An 18,872-nucleotide genomic window follows, 5' to 3' on the forward strand; every position below is an offset into this window, starting at 1 on the left:
TAAGTTAAAAATGCTTCCTTTATTATATAAAGCCAATACTGCTACTTCTAAGTTCAACTGTGTGCATCTCTATATTGTTCAAAGTGTTATGCCTGTGATGTTAAAGACAATCACTTCCAAGTGTCATCAGGTAGTGGCTTCCTGTGGGTGTCATCCATTATCCCTGCTCCCCATCCCACATACAATCAACAAACTGCTCTAGGAAATTAGGAAGTTCTCCCAGGCCCCAGCATACACATATACTTAGTGTTCTTCCACACCTTACTGTACCAGAAGCAACAAAATTCTGGAGACACAGTTGTTACAGGTGCCCCAGCTTGTCAATACACCATGTTACCATCTTCATTAACAAAGTGTTGTAATTACAATGGAGCCTTAATTTGCATTATAATTAGTTGTTACAATGTATTGTACATTCTCCTGAGGACACACCATGATTTTATTTCCAAGATGCAAGGTCACTCTCCGAACAGTCTCTCAACTAGCAAGTGGAGTGCTCACTGCAGGTGCAGGGAGCTGCTTCCTGCGTTCCAACTGCATGCTCAAAATAGTGCTTTGCAAGATCAGCGCTGGTTAGAAGTGTGCACAATTCTGAGGCAGTCTCCATCACACATTTGCTAGAATTAAAAGACTGCCTGACTTAGTCTTACTGTAGTTAGTATATTAGTGCTGTTACATGTGGTAAGGAGATTTATTTTCCATTATGCAGTTTAGCTCAAAAGACAGTAAAGAATTTGGGCCAAAATTATAACCAGATTATGACCAATTCTCTAAGCAAAAGAAACAAAGTAACTGCTGAGGTTACAAAGATGCAATAATTCTCTTCATATGGCCCCTGTACTGTTTGGTGAATTGCATTATTAAAAATCATGAGTTTAACAAAAACCTTTACAAGCCAACTCATCAAAACAGGCATTTGGCCAATAAATTTAATTTCACACCAATAAAACTTTAGATTTTACATTTATTTAGGGCCATCTGCACGTTTATAGAATATTTAGTTTACTTTAACAGATGACAAGACAGCTCCCTCTCTGTGAGACCCTGGCCTAAACATATTTGCTTTACTTATATAGCAAGAGGATAATATTAAACATGGAAGCTTTCGATTTGTGGCACTGAATGATGGTCTACACAGGGCATCCTTCAAAAGCTACAATTAAGGATCCACCTAGCTTTTCGGCAATACAAGCCCGATTGAGGTCTTCCGGCCCATTTGCTTGACATTCGTGTTTTATGCCTAGGGAGGAAAAACAACAATTCTCTTTAAGGATTATAGCAGTAACGTAACCTAGTTCTTTCTCTAAGACAGGAAACTGTTTTAAAAAAGACCAGTTCTAATATGGATAGAAAAGCTGTGGTATATACAAACAATGGAATACTACACAGTAAGGAGAATAAATAAATCTGTAACTACATGCATCAAAATGAATGACTGACAAACAGGACGCTAAAAGAAGCCAAACTTCATAAAAGCATACAGTCTGGATGATTCTATTTGTATAATGGAAAATCAGCCAAAGCTAGTTTATGCTGCTAGAAGCCAGGCTGCTGACTCCCCTGGGGCAGGACTAAGAGAAAATGGTGTGACTAAAAGAGGCACGAGGTGGACTTCTGTGGTGCTGGTTGTTAAACCAAAAAACCACCATTCTGTTCAGTTTGTGAACAGTAAGTTCCACAAAAATTTATGATGTACACTTTTCTATAGATATGTTGTGCTTCAATAAAAAGTTAAAAAGCAGATCTAGTAATTTTCTTGGTTTTTAAAACGTAAGTACAAATATAAATTCAATGTTTCGATTGCACAGCTGATTTTGTCAACTATATTGAAAAATAAGAGTATTTACAACAGGCATCTCCTTTGCTCTAGAGAAGTTAGCTCTCCAGTGGTATACTACACATTTGAGAACTCTATCACAATGAAAACTATGTAAAATGTGTTACTGATGGCTTTCTCAGAAAAATTACATCGCCTCACTGCAGAATGAGCTCACTTAGGGAATTACAGTCACTTCTCTGTAAAGAACTGCTATCTTTCAAACAGCTGCATTGTTCCTGATTCTCCATAATTTTAAGACCATTTCTTAGCTGCAGAAAGCATAGCAGGTCAGCTTTTGTACCACTTAGTACTGACTGGAGAAAGCCAGTGATAGTTTCGTGAAGGAAAAAAAGTGACAAGGTGACCATCTTTAACATCACCCAGGCCATGTCTTTATAGCAATTCCCTTTCCTTTACTGAAAGGCAGCACAGCATATAAGGATGGTGAGGAATCCATCGTCAATCTTTTTCAGTTGTGCTGTGGAATGCTGAGAAGTCACGTTAAAACATCAGTTAACCAACTGGTGAACACACTTCTGGGAAGCAGGGGGGGCCAACATCAACCCAAATGCACACAGAATCTGACAAGGCCTGAATGATGCAGCAATAGGTTTCAAGGAAAGAAGCGAGGATTTCATTTTCCTAAGTAAAACAAGCTAGAGCAACCCTGTTCTACAAGAATATAAAAACCAGCCACAGTAAAACAAAACAAAAACCACACCGGGCCAAGCCCTGTGACCCTGGCTCGCCCAGGTGTTTGGAGCTGGCCATGGCAAGGAAGGCAGTTGGGCAACCTGTTATACTGCATTGACACGATCCAGACCAAACCTCCCATTCTACAGCAAGACAATCAAAGCCCAAGGAGGTTAAGTGCTTTGGGCCAGGGTCACACAGCAGTTAGGTTAAAGCTTAGCCCTCAGTGCAGTCCTCTGGGCATTTGCCCCATGCTCTTCCCATCATACCAACACTTCCTCCCGGCTAGAGGCAGTAAGTATGGTCAGGCCATCTCAGCAGGATCCCAATCACCCCGTGGCAAGGCAAAGAGAAGTGGTCAGTTCAAGGAATAAGGGCGCTTTCCTTTGGACACAGATGAGTCAGTTAACTAAAATCATACCATTCCACAGTAAAGCTAGAGATAAAGAATATCCTTTCCCATGTATGAATGTTTCCTTTTTTCAACTTTGTTATGTCAACACATTCACAGGCAATAATTCATTATGTAGTAGGGCCAATGTAAACCAATGACTCTCCATATGCTATGTGAGAAACTCAGCATCCCAAACTAATTTAAAACCATCTTAAACAAGCAATATGTACACAATGTCCAGAGAATAAAGGGTTTTTGTTTTTTGTCATCCATTCCCCGCCCCCGCCCCCCCACCACCAAGAATAAGGTTTTTAAGACAGGTGGTTCAGTTCAAGAGTGCCGGGCATAAGGCAGAAGACGTGCTGAAAGCGAGGTTCAACCTTCCAGGTTTTTCCTCACTTTGTCACCAAGGTTCTCCAAAGGAAATAAGGTGCTTCTCAGAAAAGATATAGCCCCCATTCCAGGGGTCCATCACACCTCTAAATATTTGGAAGTAAAACTAATCCATACCTTGAAATTTCTTTTTGATTGCATCCTTGGAGCTTGCATAGATCATTTTACTTTTCAGAGGAGCTAGTTCTGGTGCCCTGGATAAAGAGATGCCAAAAAGGAAAAAAAAAAAAAGGTTTAGAGAAAGTACAATTACACTGTGTTAAACATTTACATCAGTGATGGGGGAGGGTCCTCAGAATCTCCTGGGAGAGTTTTGCCAACCACACAATTTGTCTAGCTCCCCCTTCCTCAGAGACTATCAAGGACAGGCACACACAGAATGCTCAGATTGAATAAGGTGGAATAAAATCAGAGAACCACCAATTAAAGATCAGATTAACGGGTCCATAATAAAAAAAACCAACACTGGATAATTGTATTACCCAATTTGTTTTAAAATTTTTTCCCCATTTTTATCAATAAAGGCTTGAGTTCAGGCTAATAACACCATCTTGTTTTCAACTCTTTCTGGTCAGGAAAAAAACCTTCAGCAAGTACAGAGAATAATCTGTAAATCAAGTATTTGCCACCCTGAATTAAGAAATGCTAGCAATTTTAGCATTTTTGCTTCAGATTATTTGTAATTTATTTTTTAGAAAACAAAGTCCCCTTCTTAACTCTCCCCAGTCCCTTCGTTTATGTCTGTTCCAATAGACAAATAGCAAATTCTGACCACATGAGTACTTGCTTTCCTTCTTAGCCTAACATAATAAAACATGTCACAAGGATGTTTTCTTCAGCAATTCAGCAATAATTATGCCTTGACTGTCAATATTATTATCTCGTATTTACAAAACTTTTAGTGTCTCCCTCCTCCTGAATGAACACTGGAAGCACAGCATACGTTTCTTCACTTTCTTCACCAGCAATATTGAAAAATAACATACTAACAACGCACAGAAAAATCTCATCCTATTCAAACTGCTTGTCCATGAATTATTTCCCACTACACCACCAAACCCCAGGCCTGCCTCCGCTTCACACTATCTTGCTACACTTCTACACGGAGTGTAAATACTTTTAACACCTAATGCTTGCATTTAGCTGCCATATTTCCAGACCATTCCACAGTCGTTAGCACTGAGGGCTAGTGTGGACTTCACCTAGTCACTAGTCTCCTCCTCCCACAGAGGGCAGTTTTTATTCTGAGGAAGCAGGAACAGCAGTCTCTGTGTCTCTCAGATGCTTATTCCTCCCAACTTGAGGTTCCAAGGAGGGAGGCAGAGCCATAACCACCACCTTAGGTCTGGAAATTGCTTGAGCTGCAAAGTTAAGTGGGTACTTCCTTTATGCAAAATAGGTCAGGGACAGGAAAAAAGCATTAGCTGTTCTGATTTTACTCTAACCAGATTTTTAAAACACCTTAAGTAAGAGCCATTCCCTGGGCCCTAAAGAGAGCCTGTTATGGGCAACTCATAAGGCTGTACGTTTTCTTAAAGCAACAGTGCAAAACAAAACACTCTATTAACACTGATTTCCCTTTTCTTCTACTTTTATTTTCCAAGTGTTAATAATGATGTATTATTTTCACAGTGGAGGGAAAAAGGTAGAAAAAAACAGGTAAAAATTGTGCAAATGAAGTAAACAGTCATTAATTTAAAAGCCTATGCCTTCAGCTGCCATATCTACAATCAGAAGGGTAGAGGCTTCACCCATGTTACTCATAGCTGTTTTCCCAGACTCTAACACAATACCTGGAATGTAGCAGAAATAAAAGTTCGTATCAGGAATGTGCTGGTCTGAAGTCTCATCAGCTACTATCCTTATGTAGATCTGTTGTGGCTCTCAGACTTGCAGAACAGTAAGCTGCCCCCAAACAAGCACCCTGACCCCACATTTATATTCCACACAGCATATTGGTTTAATCAAGTTCAATAAAGGCTTGCTGAAATGTGACTGAGGTGTGATCTAGAGTTACTTTCCTTTAAACCAGAATTCTTTTGACTTCCTAGCTCCATATCCCAAGCTGTTGGTGACAAACAGCTAAGAGCCTTGTCCTGGCTCAGGCAAAGGTATCAAGAAGACCCTCACTCCCCCCCAAATCAAAGGCTGTTAACCACCCCCCCTCCATTGGAATATTCTAGAGAATATACTACATAAGAATTCCTATCAAGGAAAGTAGTATAATACAACTAAATAAGAGACACATGTGTGACTTTTAACTTAAGCTTAATCTCAAACTTACTTGAAAAGACCAAGATAACTAAATTAAGCAGAAAAAGACCACATAAATCACCTTATAACACTTTTTCACTATTTAGAACAAGGCTATCCAGAAGGGCTTTCTGCGGTGATGGAAATGTTCGGTCTGTGCTACCCAATACGGTGCCACTGGTCACGTGTTGGCTGAGAATGTGAAAATGTGGAAATTCGACTAAGAAAATGAGTTTTAAAATGTATTTAATTATTTTAAATTTAAATAGCCACAGTGGCTAATGGCTACCCCCTACTGATCTAATTACAGTTGCAATTATAGTACCAACTTCCAAAGTAGCAAGCCAGAGGGGGGCCTGGATGGCTCAGTGGGTTAATCCTGCAACTCTTGGTTTTGGCTCAGGTCATGATCTCGGGCTCATGAGATCAAGCCCTACACCCAGCAGGAGTCTGCTTGAGATTCCTTCCCACTCCCTCTGCCCCTCCCTCAACTCACTCTCTCCCCTACCCTTTAAATAAATAAATTCTTCTTTAAAAAAAAAAAAAGTAGCAAACCACAGAGGAACAAGTAAAGGATGGGTGTTTTAAAAAGTGAAAGGCTGGTTGCTGGCAAGACGTGTTGGAGAAGGATTTTGGTGGGGTAAACTTTCTTCTCAGGATTCTAGGAAGAATTTTTAGAGAAACGTTAGCTTATAAGTGAGTTCAGATAATGCATAAAATCTAGCCTCTGTCCCTACCCCCACCAAAAAAATCAACTACTAAAAGTCATATTCTTTCAAGTACACAAAAAGTAGTTAAAACTTAGTTTTGGTCCCACAAACATTAATCTAGCTAAGACATTATGAAACCTTGTAAATAAAAATTAAATGACAATGACTGCAGATAGCTTGACTGAAAATCCTTTTGGCCCTAGGGACTGGTTTCTCCAAGTGCTAACAGTAAGATTAACTCTTGAGTCATACAAAAGCTCGATATTTCTGATGCTTACCACAAAAAAAACATCAATTCCTCTTTCCTGGATTCCTTGGTTTCAAAGCTTGCATCATACAAAGCATAGCGACAATCTTTTTCAGGAAGCATTCCCACAAAATGCTTGAAAGGATCGGTTATGGTTACACCAACATCTCCAACCAAGATCTCTTTCCCTTCTTCTACAATGATGCACTTTTTGTCTGCACTGAGACAAAAAATGACGGCCTTCTTTCTTTTCTTGATTTCTTCTGGGGTGGAGCACTTCCGAACTTTCATGTCATAAAAAATGCGACATACTTCATCTGCAACTTGCACTCCGGAAGCCTATAACAAGGAAAAAAAGTCAGAAGGAGGCTTACAACTTTTATTGTGCCAAATATAAAAACACTATATAACTTTTCCTTATAAATTAGCATACACTTCAAATTTTTAAGGTATACTCATCATCCAACAGAAAAAAATCTAAGCTGCAATTGCTAGTTTCAGTCATTAAACTTTAAAAAGATTACATGAAGTATTCATCACTATTACATAGGATTAGGGAAGACTGAGCTACAGCAGGCCCTCCTACCCTAAAACCTGGAAAAAGGTGCTCCCTAAGGTGCTAGATTCTTTTCTTTTATAAAGGGGTTGCTCAGAGCCCTGACTGGGAGTAGTCATCTCCCCCGTTTGGGTATTAATAATACCCAAAATTCTTTTCATAATGCATAGCAGATGGACAGAGTGGCTGCGTTGGGAAAATTCCATCCCATCATATCTTTCTCTAATAAAAGAATTTTTTTAAGATTTTATTTATTTGACAGATAGATAGCACAAGTAGGCAGAGTGGCAGGCAGAGGGAGAAGCAGGCTCTCCGCTGAGCAGGGAGCTGGACGTGGGGCTCGATCCCAGGACCCCAGGATCATGACCTGAGCCGAAGGCAGCTGCTTAACTGACTAGCCTCCAGGCGCCCCTCTAATAAAAGAATTAAAAGGTTTTTGTCCTACGCACATTTCAAAATTATGTGATTAATATTTAGTAATGTATTAATCATATGCCTTTAAAATTTCACTTACAAAATCTCCAAGTTTTAAATTAAGATCACTAGATCTTAACTGTTTCAACCACAAAAAGACATGATAATTATGTGGCATGATGGAGGTTATTAGTGTACTCATACTACAATATATAAATGTATCACATCAACACCTTGTACCTCTTCAGCTTACACAATGTTATTTGTCTATTATATCTCAATTTAAAAAAAGGATAAGAAAACACTTACTGCTGTAGAAAGAAGATAGTTTAATTTAGGATCATACTGACCAGAAAAATAAACCTTTTACCATTTGCTATTCTGAAATGTGACCCTGACAGCAAAAGGTCTCAACCTGAGTTTTTAATCTTTTCATCTTCTTTAAGGAGTGTTCTATTTGCATTAACTTTACTAAAGCCATAATTTTTGATGCCTCATTAACTACTTTGGTTTGCATGTTAGCTTTTCTAAAGCAAGAACTATAAACTTCATAAATTTAAATACTAAACAATGCAAAAAATATTAATTTTGACACCCAAAATTAATGTCAAGTAATTTGATTAATAAAACTACATATAAGATGAAAGGACACAGGTACCTGGGTGGTTTAGTTAAGTGTCCAACTCTTGGTTTCAGCTCAGGTCATGATCTCAGGGTTGTGAGATCGAGCCCTGTGTCATGCTCTGCCCCCAGTGGGGAGTGTGAGATTTTCTCTCTCCCCCACCCCCTTCCCTTTCTCTCTAAAATAATAATCTTTTTAAAAAAATGATGAAAGGACAGTCCACATATGAGAAAATATTTGCAAATCATATTTCCAATAAGAACTTGTATCCAAAACAAAGATCCCTTATAACTCAAAAATAAAAAAGACCCAAATTAAAAATGGCTAAGGCATAAGAATAGACATTTCCCCCAAAAAGATATAAAATATGGTCAGTAAGCACTTTGGAAAAAGCACTCAACATCATCAGACATTAGGGAAATATGCATGTCAAAACCACAAGGATCTACTACTTTACACCCACTAGGATGACTATAATAGAAAAAGCAGTACCAAATGTTGGTGAGGCTGTTGAGACACTGGAACCCTTTTACATTGCTGACAGAATTGTGAAATGGTGCGGCTGCTTCAGGAAAGAGTTTGGCAGTTTCTCAAAAAGCTAAACATGGAGTTAATACCTATCAATGCCATTCCTAGGTATATACACAAGAGAAATGAAAACATATGTCCATATAAAAACTTGTACACAAATGTTCAGAGCAGCATGATTCATAATAGCTAAAAAGCAGAAGAAAGAATGTTACTGGCGCCTGGGTGGCTCAGTCATTAAGCGTCCGCCTTCGGCCCAGGTCATGATCCCAGGGTCCTGGGATCAAGCCCCGCTTCGGGCTCCCTGCTCAGCAGGAAGCCTGCTTCTCCCACCCCTATGCCCCCTGCTTGTGTTCCCTCTCTCGCTGTGTCTCCCTCTGTCAAATAAATAAGTAATTTAAGAAAAAAATGTTTATCAACTGAATGGATAAACAAAATGCGATACCATCCATATAATGGAGTATTATTCAGCCATAAAAAAATAAGGTAGTGTTAAACGCTATAACATGGATAAACCTTGAAAAACATCATGCTAAGCGAAAGAAGCCAGATATAAAAGGCCACATATTGCATGATTCTATTTCTATGAAATGTTCAAAATAGGCAAATCCATGGACAGGAAGTACATCAGTGGTTTCTAGGAGCTTAAAGGGAAAAAGGAATGGGGAGTGACCACTAATGGGCATGGGGTTTCTTTGTGGTGTGAATGCTCTGGGATTTGACAGTGGTGATGGATGCATAACTCTGAATACACTGAAAACCACTGAATCATACTTTATGATATGTGAATTATAGCTTAGTAAAGCTGTTACTTAAAAATGCGCATAAGAATTCTGGGGGTTAAAATACACTAAGATCCTAGCATTTACTTAATATTGGGGTAAGTGGGCCATTTAATCATCTCATTTATTAAAAGAGCTCTAACATACCTCAATTCTATCTAATCTAGTCCACATCTAATCAATCAATCTATTTCAATCCTATCTAATCTAATCCACTTTGTTTATAAACATTCATGAGGCAGTAGATCCAGAAAATTAAGAATAGAAAACTACTACAAGACTATCCTATCTTATCACTTTCCTACTTTAAAAAGCACTTTCCTTAAACTTCATTTTACTGCTTTAGAAGTAGTAGTATTCTAATCTTCACAGTTCATCTGTTAAGCAAGAATCTTTACTTTTTTGTACAGAGAATAAAATGTTGCAAGTAACAAAGATTAATGAATACTAGAAACAGACCTCAATTCTTCCAACTCCCTAGTCAGTCATGTGGATCTGTAAATCACAACTGACCAACCCATATTTAAAAGCCTGAAGGAAACATTGGAGACCTTATATCCAACCAATCATTTGAAGGTATGTGTCAATACCTAAGTGAATTACTTCAAACAACACTTTAAATTCTGACCTGGAAATAAAGCATATTAATCACGTACCAGCATGGAAACAAAGTAAATATGTATTCTGCAATTATAACGCAACTAATCTCAGCCAAATCTAGCTATAACTTACAGGAACCTTAAAAGCCTCAGTAAGGAGAAGTCTGAGCTTTTCTCTACCAGAAAGGATGTTTGTAAAGGTTTCTGATGAGAGGAATACTAGACACTTCTGCTTGAGGAAATTAACATTGAAGACTGTGAAAGAAAAATTGGCAAACACCTGAAAACAGGAAGACCACTTCTGAGGCAATTACAAATATCCAGATGATGTCAATTTTAAAGACATCTAGGTGGACATGACCAGTTAGCAATTGGAAATGTGAGCACAGTGTGAGCACAGATCTAATCGATACTTTGGACTATAATCAATATCATAGAGGTACCAACATTAAGTAGCAAAAGAGTAACAAGGGGACTAAGAAGAAATGCTCAGAAAACTAAAAAGAAAAAGTAAGAAGGGAGAAAACGGCATCCTAGAAGCCAAGGGAGAGTATTGGGGGGAGGGGGCGGATGGTCATCAACACCAAAAACTGCCAAGCCTGAGAATGACTGCAAGAGACCACCAGGTTTGGCAACTGAGTTTCTGTGCATTTCAGGATATTGGAGGCATCGGGCAGTCCAGGGTAATGGGCTGAGGATTTACAGGGGTAAACTGAGGAGGTAAAGACAGAAAGCACAAGACAGTTAACGGCAAAGGGAAAAGGGAAGACTGTGTGCTAACTTTACAGAAATTATCTTACAACTGGGGAAATCTGACCATACTAAAAGTTTAAGAGTTTGAAGGAACAAGAGGAAAACCAAAACACTAAAGGAAAAAAAACAAAACAAAAACTAATATCGAGTACTTAATGCTGTCAGACACTTCTAAATCACAAAAATTCTGAAATAGCTACTGCTATTATTTGCATCTTACAAATGGGGAAACTGAGGCATAGATTAAGTAACTTCAGAGTCACATGGAAACCTATAGCAGAAGTGAGATCTGAACTCAGGCAATTTGGTTCCGGGGGATACTCTTAACCACTTAACAATCTCTAAAGAGACTGGTAAGATCCAGGGTGCAGATGAGGGAATCAGTCTTAGAAAAGAATATACAAATATCCCTCAATTTTCAAAAGTTTGAGTTACACCAGTTTGTTTTTTAAAAAGACCTGCATTAGTACCTGTTTTCACAGACCAAAAGAAATCTAAAGATTTTCACATTTACAAAAAAAAAAGGCAAAAAGCAAAAATAGCACTGAGCATTTGTATGGAGGCAGTGCATACCCCGAGCAGTGAGAATGACCCCACCAAACTCCTACCCCAGATCTATACTCAGCATTTCCACATCAAGCCGCCATAGCTTTAAACTGTGTCTGTTAGCATCTGTGCTACATCTTGATTTATTTTGTTTATCTGTAACCAAGATGTGTCCTGAAGATACCAAAAGAGCCTAAGAAAGGTTATGTTTGAGTCTGGAAATGCTCAAAATTTTTTCCACATAAATTAATGGTAATTGATACACCATTCCGGCTTATGAAAGGTTTCACAGGCTCACTCTAATTTTGGATAGTGGAGGAAACCTACACCCTTTTTTCCTCTAAAATAGTAAAAGGGAGAGTAACAGTTTGGGGAAGGAAAACACACATTGCTAAAAACTGTACTTGGAAACCTCTATTTCCTCTGTGAAGTATTTAAACAAGGAGAAGTAGAGCAGGAGTTTGAGGGCAAATTAGGTAAAGATTCAGAATAGCTGTTATGGGGAGTTCCCAAGGGCATCACTTAAGGACAAGCAAAGGGGCTCTGAGGACATCTAAAGGTTCCGCTGAGGTCAGGAGGGGTGGCGGGAGAGCAATCTGGCAGTACACAGATGTTGATGGCAGTTAGCTGGAAAGGAAGCACCCTGCATTCTCCCTAGGAGACTTTATCCATGCTTAAGGTTCAAGCATCTAATCCAAATGACTTGTACATTGTTCAGATCTCTGCTTTTCTGAGCCCGAAGCCTTTACACCCAATTTCCTATCTAACACGTCCAGCTGAATGTGTCAAAGAGCCCTGATGCTCAGCATGTCCCAAGTCCCCCTCTAGCCAAGTCCCTTCTTTCTTCAGTACATACCACCATCCCAGTTACACAGACTCCAAACCTAAAAGATATCCTCAATAGTTCCTTCTCCCTCATCTCACTTGGCTCTTTGACTTTTTGTGTCTTTTTCCAAGACATTCAGATCTCTCCATCTCTGTCACCACTCTCCCAGCCCAAGCCACCTCTTTCTGTTATCTGAACTTTACAGTAACCCCCCCAAGTGGCTGCAGGGGAGAGAGATCAAGATATGTGTACACCACATTGCTTCCTCTTCGTGGCCGCAGAGGAAGACTACATTCCCCAGGCTCCCTTGCAAGTTCAAAGTTCAGCTGGGGCCACGGAGTTCTGCTCAGCAAGAGGTGGGCACAGTGATACAAAGGACTTCTAGCCCTCTTTAAAAGTGATCAAGCCCTGTCTTCCCCCTGACAAGAGAACCTTGATGGAAGAGGGCTGCCAACTCCCCTGAACTCTGCATGATAGGGAGGAAGTCTTTTCTGTGTTAAGCCACTGAGATTTGGGGCTTAATACGTTACCACAGTTGTTCAAATATGACAGACTGCCCATGCTCACTGCTGACCCCCTCCACCCTCCGATTCATCTTCTACACTGCAGCCAGAGATCTGAAACACAAATCCAATCTCCATGCTTAAAATACTTCAGTGGATTCCCATTGATCTGATGGTAAAAGCAGTAATAATTCTTTAACATAGTCTAGTCCTACCCACCTCTCCAGCTTTATCTTATACCACACAAGCTCTGTAATCTCACTACCTTGGCCTTCTCTTAGTGGTTTACATTGGCCATGCTCCCTCCCACCTTCGCTCATACTGTACACCCTGCCTGGACAGCACCTCCCTACCCTTCTTTGCCTAATTCACTCTTCAGATCCCAGCTTAATTCTCACTTTGCAAAAAAGCTGTCTGCAAAAAACCCACTATAACATGCTTCCATGACACCATGAATCTCTACCCCATAGCACTTACCACAGTTTCAATGTTCTGTTTATTTTTTTATTAAGTTTAATTCCAGTATAGTTAAGATACAGTGTTATATTAGTTTCAGGTACACAATTAGTGATTCAATAATTCTACACATTATCAGCAATCATGATAAATGTACTCTTTTAATCCCCATCACCTATTGCACTCATCCCCCCGCCCATCCCCCCTCTGGGACAGACTTATGTCACTTAGCATTATACTCTCTAGCTCCCTCTGTGTTGTTGGAATTGGCAACATTTCTTTCCTTTTTATGGCTGAATAATATTCCATTGTGTATATATACCACATCTTTATCCATTCATCTATTGATGGACACTTAGGCTGCTTCCATAATTTGGCCACTGTAAATAATGCTGTAATAAACATGGGGGTGCACGTATTCCTTTAAATTAGTGCTTTTGTATTTTTTGGGTAAATACCCTCAGTGTTCTCTCTTTAAGATTATTTACTTAATGAATGTCTCCCCAAATAGGCTGTAAATTCCTTAGGACAGACTGTGTCTGCTTTGTTCTCTACTGCATTCCTCTGAGGAAATCAAAGATTTCCCAAGACCCCCAAGGAAGTTTATCTAATGGAGAAGATAAAGATAGCATATATAAAGCTTCAATAAAGTTTCATTATTCCTTGATAAACTCCAATGGAAGGGAGTTTAAAGACGAGATTAAATGGGGAGCCTGGGGTGGGGGGGATACAGGCGTTCAGGGAGGATTTCACATGTAACTGACTTAAAGCACTCCAAAATAAGGGGACTGAAAGAAGGACGAAGACAGTTCCTGATGATGCAAATTTGGCACACACACTATGAGAGGAGGGAGAGGGAGGAGGAAATGGAAATGTGGACTGACTTCCGGTGGAAGAGGCCACGAATGGTAGGCTGAGTTTGTAGACCCTGGATATTTTTTAAAAGAAAAGATGACCAGCTAAAAGGCTAATTCAGTAAGCAAGGCAAGACGTGATCAAGGCCTTCATCAGGGTAGTCGGAGCAGTATGAAGAGGAGGGCCGGATGCTGATTCTGCAAAGGTACAAACAACTGTACTGAACAACAACTGGCTGGGAGAGGGAAGGTGGAAAGGAAGGAGTCAGAGCAAAGTGTGTAGTCCAGTGCTTAGGATCTCGTCAAACGCCTACTTTCTCACATCTTTCCACAGGGTGGGTTTAGAGGCTTTGATGTTAAGTAAGTATGGTCCTTCTACCACTTGTTATAATACTAAATTCTGCCCATGAAAATAATGAAAAATCCATCAGGTAAAGTGTACACTTTTAATACTATTGTACACTATTCAACTAGTAAATAAATATGCTTAAATTTGTTATACCTTCATTTACCTAGTATATCCTTGAAACAGCACTGATATGGAAGATTGAACAACTAGCCCCTACATTCTTGATAATGATTTTTATAAAGTAAAACTAAAATCATGAGGGCAGACAGAGAAAGCAGGAACACCAGTCTTACCGGCCTGTCCCAACACTGTCCTGGGGGCCCCTCCCTTCCTCTAGTCTAGCTCCTCTAGTCTAGCTCAGCACAGCTCTTCTCAACAAGCTGGGAGCTCTTTTACCCTTGGTTCAGGGGATTGGGGAGGTGCATTGGAAAGCTGGGGTAAAGATTAGTAGGAGGGAAAAATATGAAATAATCCTTAAGTAACTACAGTTTATTAACATCTTGGAGGCCCAAATGAGACAACCTGAAATTGAAGCACCAGAATTATGAGAGCACCAGTTCCATCCAAGCTTTCCCACTTGACTAGCTATGTTACCCTGGGCATGTCATTTAACATCCTCTGAAATATACTAGGTCCTTCAACTAATTTATTTAGGGGGATGCACTAGATCAGTTATTGAACTTTATAGTACACAGGAATCTCCTGGGAATCTTGTTAAAATGCAGATTTTATAGATTCTGATTCAGAATATCTGGGGGGGAGTCTAAAGTTTTGCATTTCCAATAGTAAGCTCCAGGTGAAGATCACTAAAATGTAGTTCTGGGGACGCGTGGGTGGCTTAACTCGTTAAGCATCTGCCTTTGGCTCAGGTCATGATCCCAGTATCCTGAGATCAAGTCCTGCATCGGGCTCCTTCCTCTCCCTCTGCCTCTGCTGCTCCCCCATTTGTGCTCGCTCTCTCTCTCTCTCTGAGAAATAAATAAAATCTTTAAAATGTAGTTCTAAAATTTCAAGAAATATAGTAAAATCTTAGCTCATTGTTACTTTACCTTTCTGCCTACAGGCTTAATTTTTATAATGAAAGCAGTAGTGATAAGAGCACTTTATGAAAACAGGCCCAAAGTCAAAGCATTTCTTGTGCCATGGACCGCTGGTGAAGCGTATGGGTCCTTTCTCAAATGGAAGTTTCAAGTAAAATGTATATCATTATAAAAGTAGCCAATTATATTGAATACAGTTCATCTAGGATGATGGTTAAGCACTCCTGTGAAAGTATTAATTTCAGTGGATTTTATAGCAAATCTTAAAACAAAAATGACTGTAACACCGATTTAAAGAATTATCTGTTCTTTACACTGTACTTTTACCTAATAAAAAAGGTCTTCTCCCAACAATCTTATTTTTCAGTATTTCTCTAAAATGTTAGATTACTAAGATAGTAACTGCTTAGCTGGCAAGAAATCAAGTTTATTTTAAAAAGGAAAATCAAATTCAGTTTTGATTTTAAACTTATTTTTTTAAGTTATTATGTTCAAATGCAAAGTTTTAACAATAAAAACCATTAAAGGATACTCTGAACATAGCACCAAAATCTGCTGCACAGCTGGGCAGGAAAATTTGGAGAAAACGGCCTGCCACAAGAGCACTGTGATTACCTTATAAAGATAGGCAACCCACAACTTCAGTTTCTGTGTGTTCCGTACCAGTGGCCACTGGAGAATAACAGTCGCTCTTACAACCCCACCTCTGTGTCAAAACAGTTGCCATTAAATAATTACTTCACTCTTTTATCTCACTGACTACCAGTTTTTAACTTGTTCATGAGGTATAACAGATCTCAAACCAGAATCTCCTCTGGCAGAACTTTGGTAAACACCGATTCAGAGATGAAATGAATAGATCTGAGGCACTGCCTTAATACTCAAGATTCACTCAGTGTGCACTTCCTTAAAGAAAGATACTACTCACAAACAAAATGCTACAGAGAACGTGTAACACTGGGTATTTTAATAAGTGCAAATGACAGAACACACTTAAAACATCAATTCTCTCAACAATTCTAGCATAAGGGCTATAATTTTTGAAAGGAGCATCAAGTTTTTCAGATTCAATTTTTGTAAACAACTAAACCGGCCCCAAAAACTAATGACTTAGAGCAGTCCATCCTAAACCAGAATACCATAAATGATCTATTTCTATACTACAAACTGAAGTAGGATAGCTGACTTTGCCAACTATACTTTACACAATCCTCACTGGAGGAAACAAGAATGAAAGTTAATTTGCTACCTCAGGAAAGTATTAATTTTTTAAAAAATATTTTTCTAAGTTAAGAGAGTCTGAAATATTCGAAAGTAGGATGTTGCATAGCAAATATAATTTAAAATTTATAAACACCTGGCAGAAATCAGGCATTAGTTCCTTTCTCAACCTACCCAACTCTTAAACACCCAAGACAAGCATAATCAAAGGATGGGGAGTTTAAATATGGGTTCATGATTCTCCTTTATTTACACCAAGCCTTGAACAACAGCCAAAAGAAAAATGACAGACTACAAAACATTTGGGCTTCTGGCTACTTTAACTGATGCTTCTGAGCAAGAATGTTGAGACAACAAAGAGTGACAAGTGCTTAAAGGCACATTTCTACATAGAAATGACAAGGGCCTCACAAGTCCTATGTTATGATGGGGGTTGAATACATATATCCATTTCCCTACCAAAATTCCACTGAAGCACAAAAAGGGGATTAAGGGGAAAAAAAAACCCACAAGGACAAAAAAACAGAAGAAATATGGAAATTCAAAGTAGGAAGAATGAGTGCAATTAGTCTGAGACACTTGAGTCCCGAGATCCCTTCTTAAATTCCACCCTGCCACAGATCTGTGGAATTCTGGAGTTTATTCTCTGAAGAGGGTAAACAACAGAACTTTCTAGCTTAGTCATCATACTGGCAACAGGAAAATAGGGGACCATAAGTAAATGAATGCTAAGACACTCTCTCCACCACCACTGACTTGAAGCCTGAATGATTTAAGAAATCCTTAGACCCACTGTTTCAGAGAGCCATGCTGGCTAACAGAACTTTCTGTGATGATGCAAATGTTCTGTATCTGCACTTTCCAATATGGTAGCCACTACCACACATGGCTGTTGAGCACATGAAATGAGGCTAATGCAACTGAGGAACTAAATTTCTATCCTATTTTAAATAATTTAACATAAAAATAACACATAAAATTAACTCTTAATAGGATATTTTAGGTGAACAAATTTAGAAGACGTATTATATAGTTTTCTGCCTTGGAAAAATAATATATTTCTTAGTTTTATGGATGACTCGTGCCATCAGGAACCTTAGTTATTATTCTATACAGTGACAGGGCAGGATTTCAATTCTAGTTTACTAATAATTACAGTCAACTATTTCTGGGGGCAAGGAAGCAATCTTGAAGGGAAATATAGATAAGACATTGTGTTTGTTGGAACAGCCTGAGTATTAATTTGGAAAAGTCAAAACAACCAAAATGAAGAACAGTCACAGAAATTCAGACAAGAAGGTGTGACTTAAGCAAATATTTTAATTCATACTGATGGCATACCAAAAAAGTTGTTTTTTTGTTTTTTTTTTTTAAGATTTTTTGTTATTTTTGGGATGCCTGGTTGGTTCAGTCAGTTAAGCGTCTGCCTTTGTCTCAGGTCATGATCCCAGGGTCTCAGGTCATGATCCCAGGGTCATTGGATGGAGTCCCCCCTCATCAGGCTCCTTGCTCAGCAGGGAGCCTGTTTCTTCCTCTGCCTACCACTAGCCCTGCTTGTGCACGCAATCTGACAAATAAGTAAATATAATCTTTTTTTAAAAAAGATTTTATTTTTGAGAGCGACCGAACAGGAGAAGTGGTTGTGGGGGCGGGAGAAAAGCAGACTCCACACTGAGTGTGGGGAGCCCAATGCGGGGCTTGATCTCACGACCCTGAGATCATGACCTGAGCTAAAATCAAGAGTCAGACACTCAACTGACTGAGCCACCCAGGTGCCCCCCCAAAAAGTTCTTTTACTTCTTGAGGAAAAAAATGCTAGATACTGGGGAAGAACTGAAATAATGAATTTACAGTACAAAGTTTACATAACAGCAATAAGGATAACTTCATTTTATGTAATATTACAATGACCATTCCAGATGTATTTTATAATTAATTGGGAATACATGTTTTAAATAAACTGATAACGTCAGATACGTAATTTTTTTTTCCAGTTTGCTGTGTTTCTCTTTCTCATAAAACAGAATTTGGAACCTTTAATCTTAGAAGACTTTTTAACCAGAGGAGAAAGTATAGTGAATCTATCTTATTCAAATCTTATAACATGAACAAGTTAGTTAACTTCTCTAAACCTAAGTCTCATCATCTGTAAAATGTGAATTATGATCATCCTAACTCAAGAAGACTAATAACACAAATAAATCACCTAAATACAGTGCCTGTCAATGGTATCACTCAGTGATTAGGAAGACTCATATTATTATGAACCAGAAAACCTGGTTACAGCTTTCTCCACTCCTTCTAGTTACCAATG

The 18,872-nt window shown here is 38.9% G+C and overlaps 1 protein-coding gene across 2 annotated transcripts in view; it reads right to left on the reverse strand.

Moving 5' to 3' along the window:
* DSTN (destrin, actin depolymerizing factor) overlaps positions 1–18,872 on the reverse strand; it is a 37,146-nt gene continuing 18,274 nt past the window's right edge. For both annotated transcript variants that reach the window (XM_027623111.1, XM_027623112.2), the window contains exons 2-4: positions 6,541–6,848; positions 3,417–3,493; positions 1–1,240 (exon numbers count right to left, since the gene is read on the reverse strand). In XM_027623111.1, the coding sequence (XP_027478912.1) occupies positions 1,131–1,240; positions 3,417–3,493; positions 6,541–6,848 (495 nt within the window). In that variant the 3' untranslated portion in view covers positions 1–1,130. The remainder of the gene's footprint in view (positions 1,241–3,416; positions 3,494–6,540; positions 6,849–18,872) is intronic.

This window comes from Zalophus californianus, chromosome 8, assembly GCF_009762305.2.
Source record: "Zalophus californianus isolate mZalCal1 chromosome 8, mZalCal1.pri.v2, whole genome shotgun sequence".
Taxonomy (NCBI): Eukaryota; Metazoa; Chordata; class Mammalia; order Carnivora; family Otariidae; genus Zalophus; species Zalophus californianus.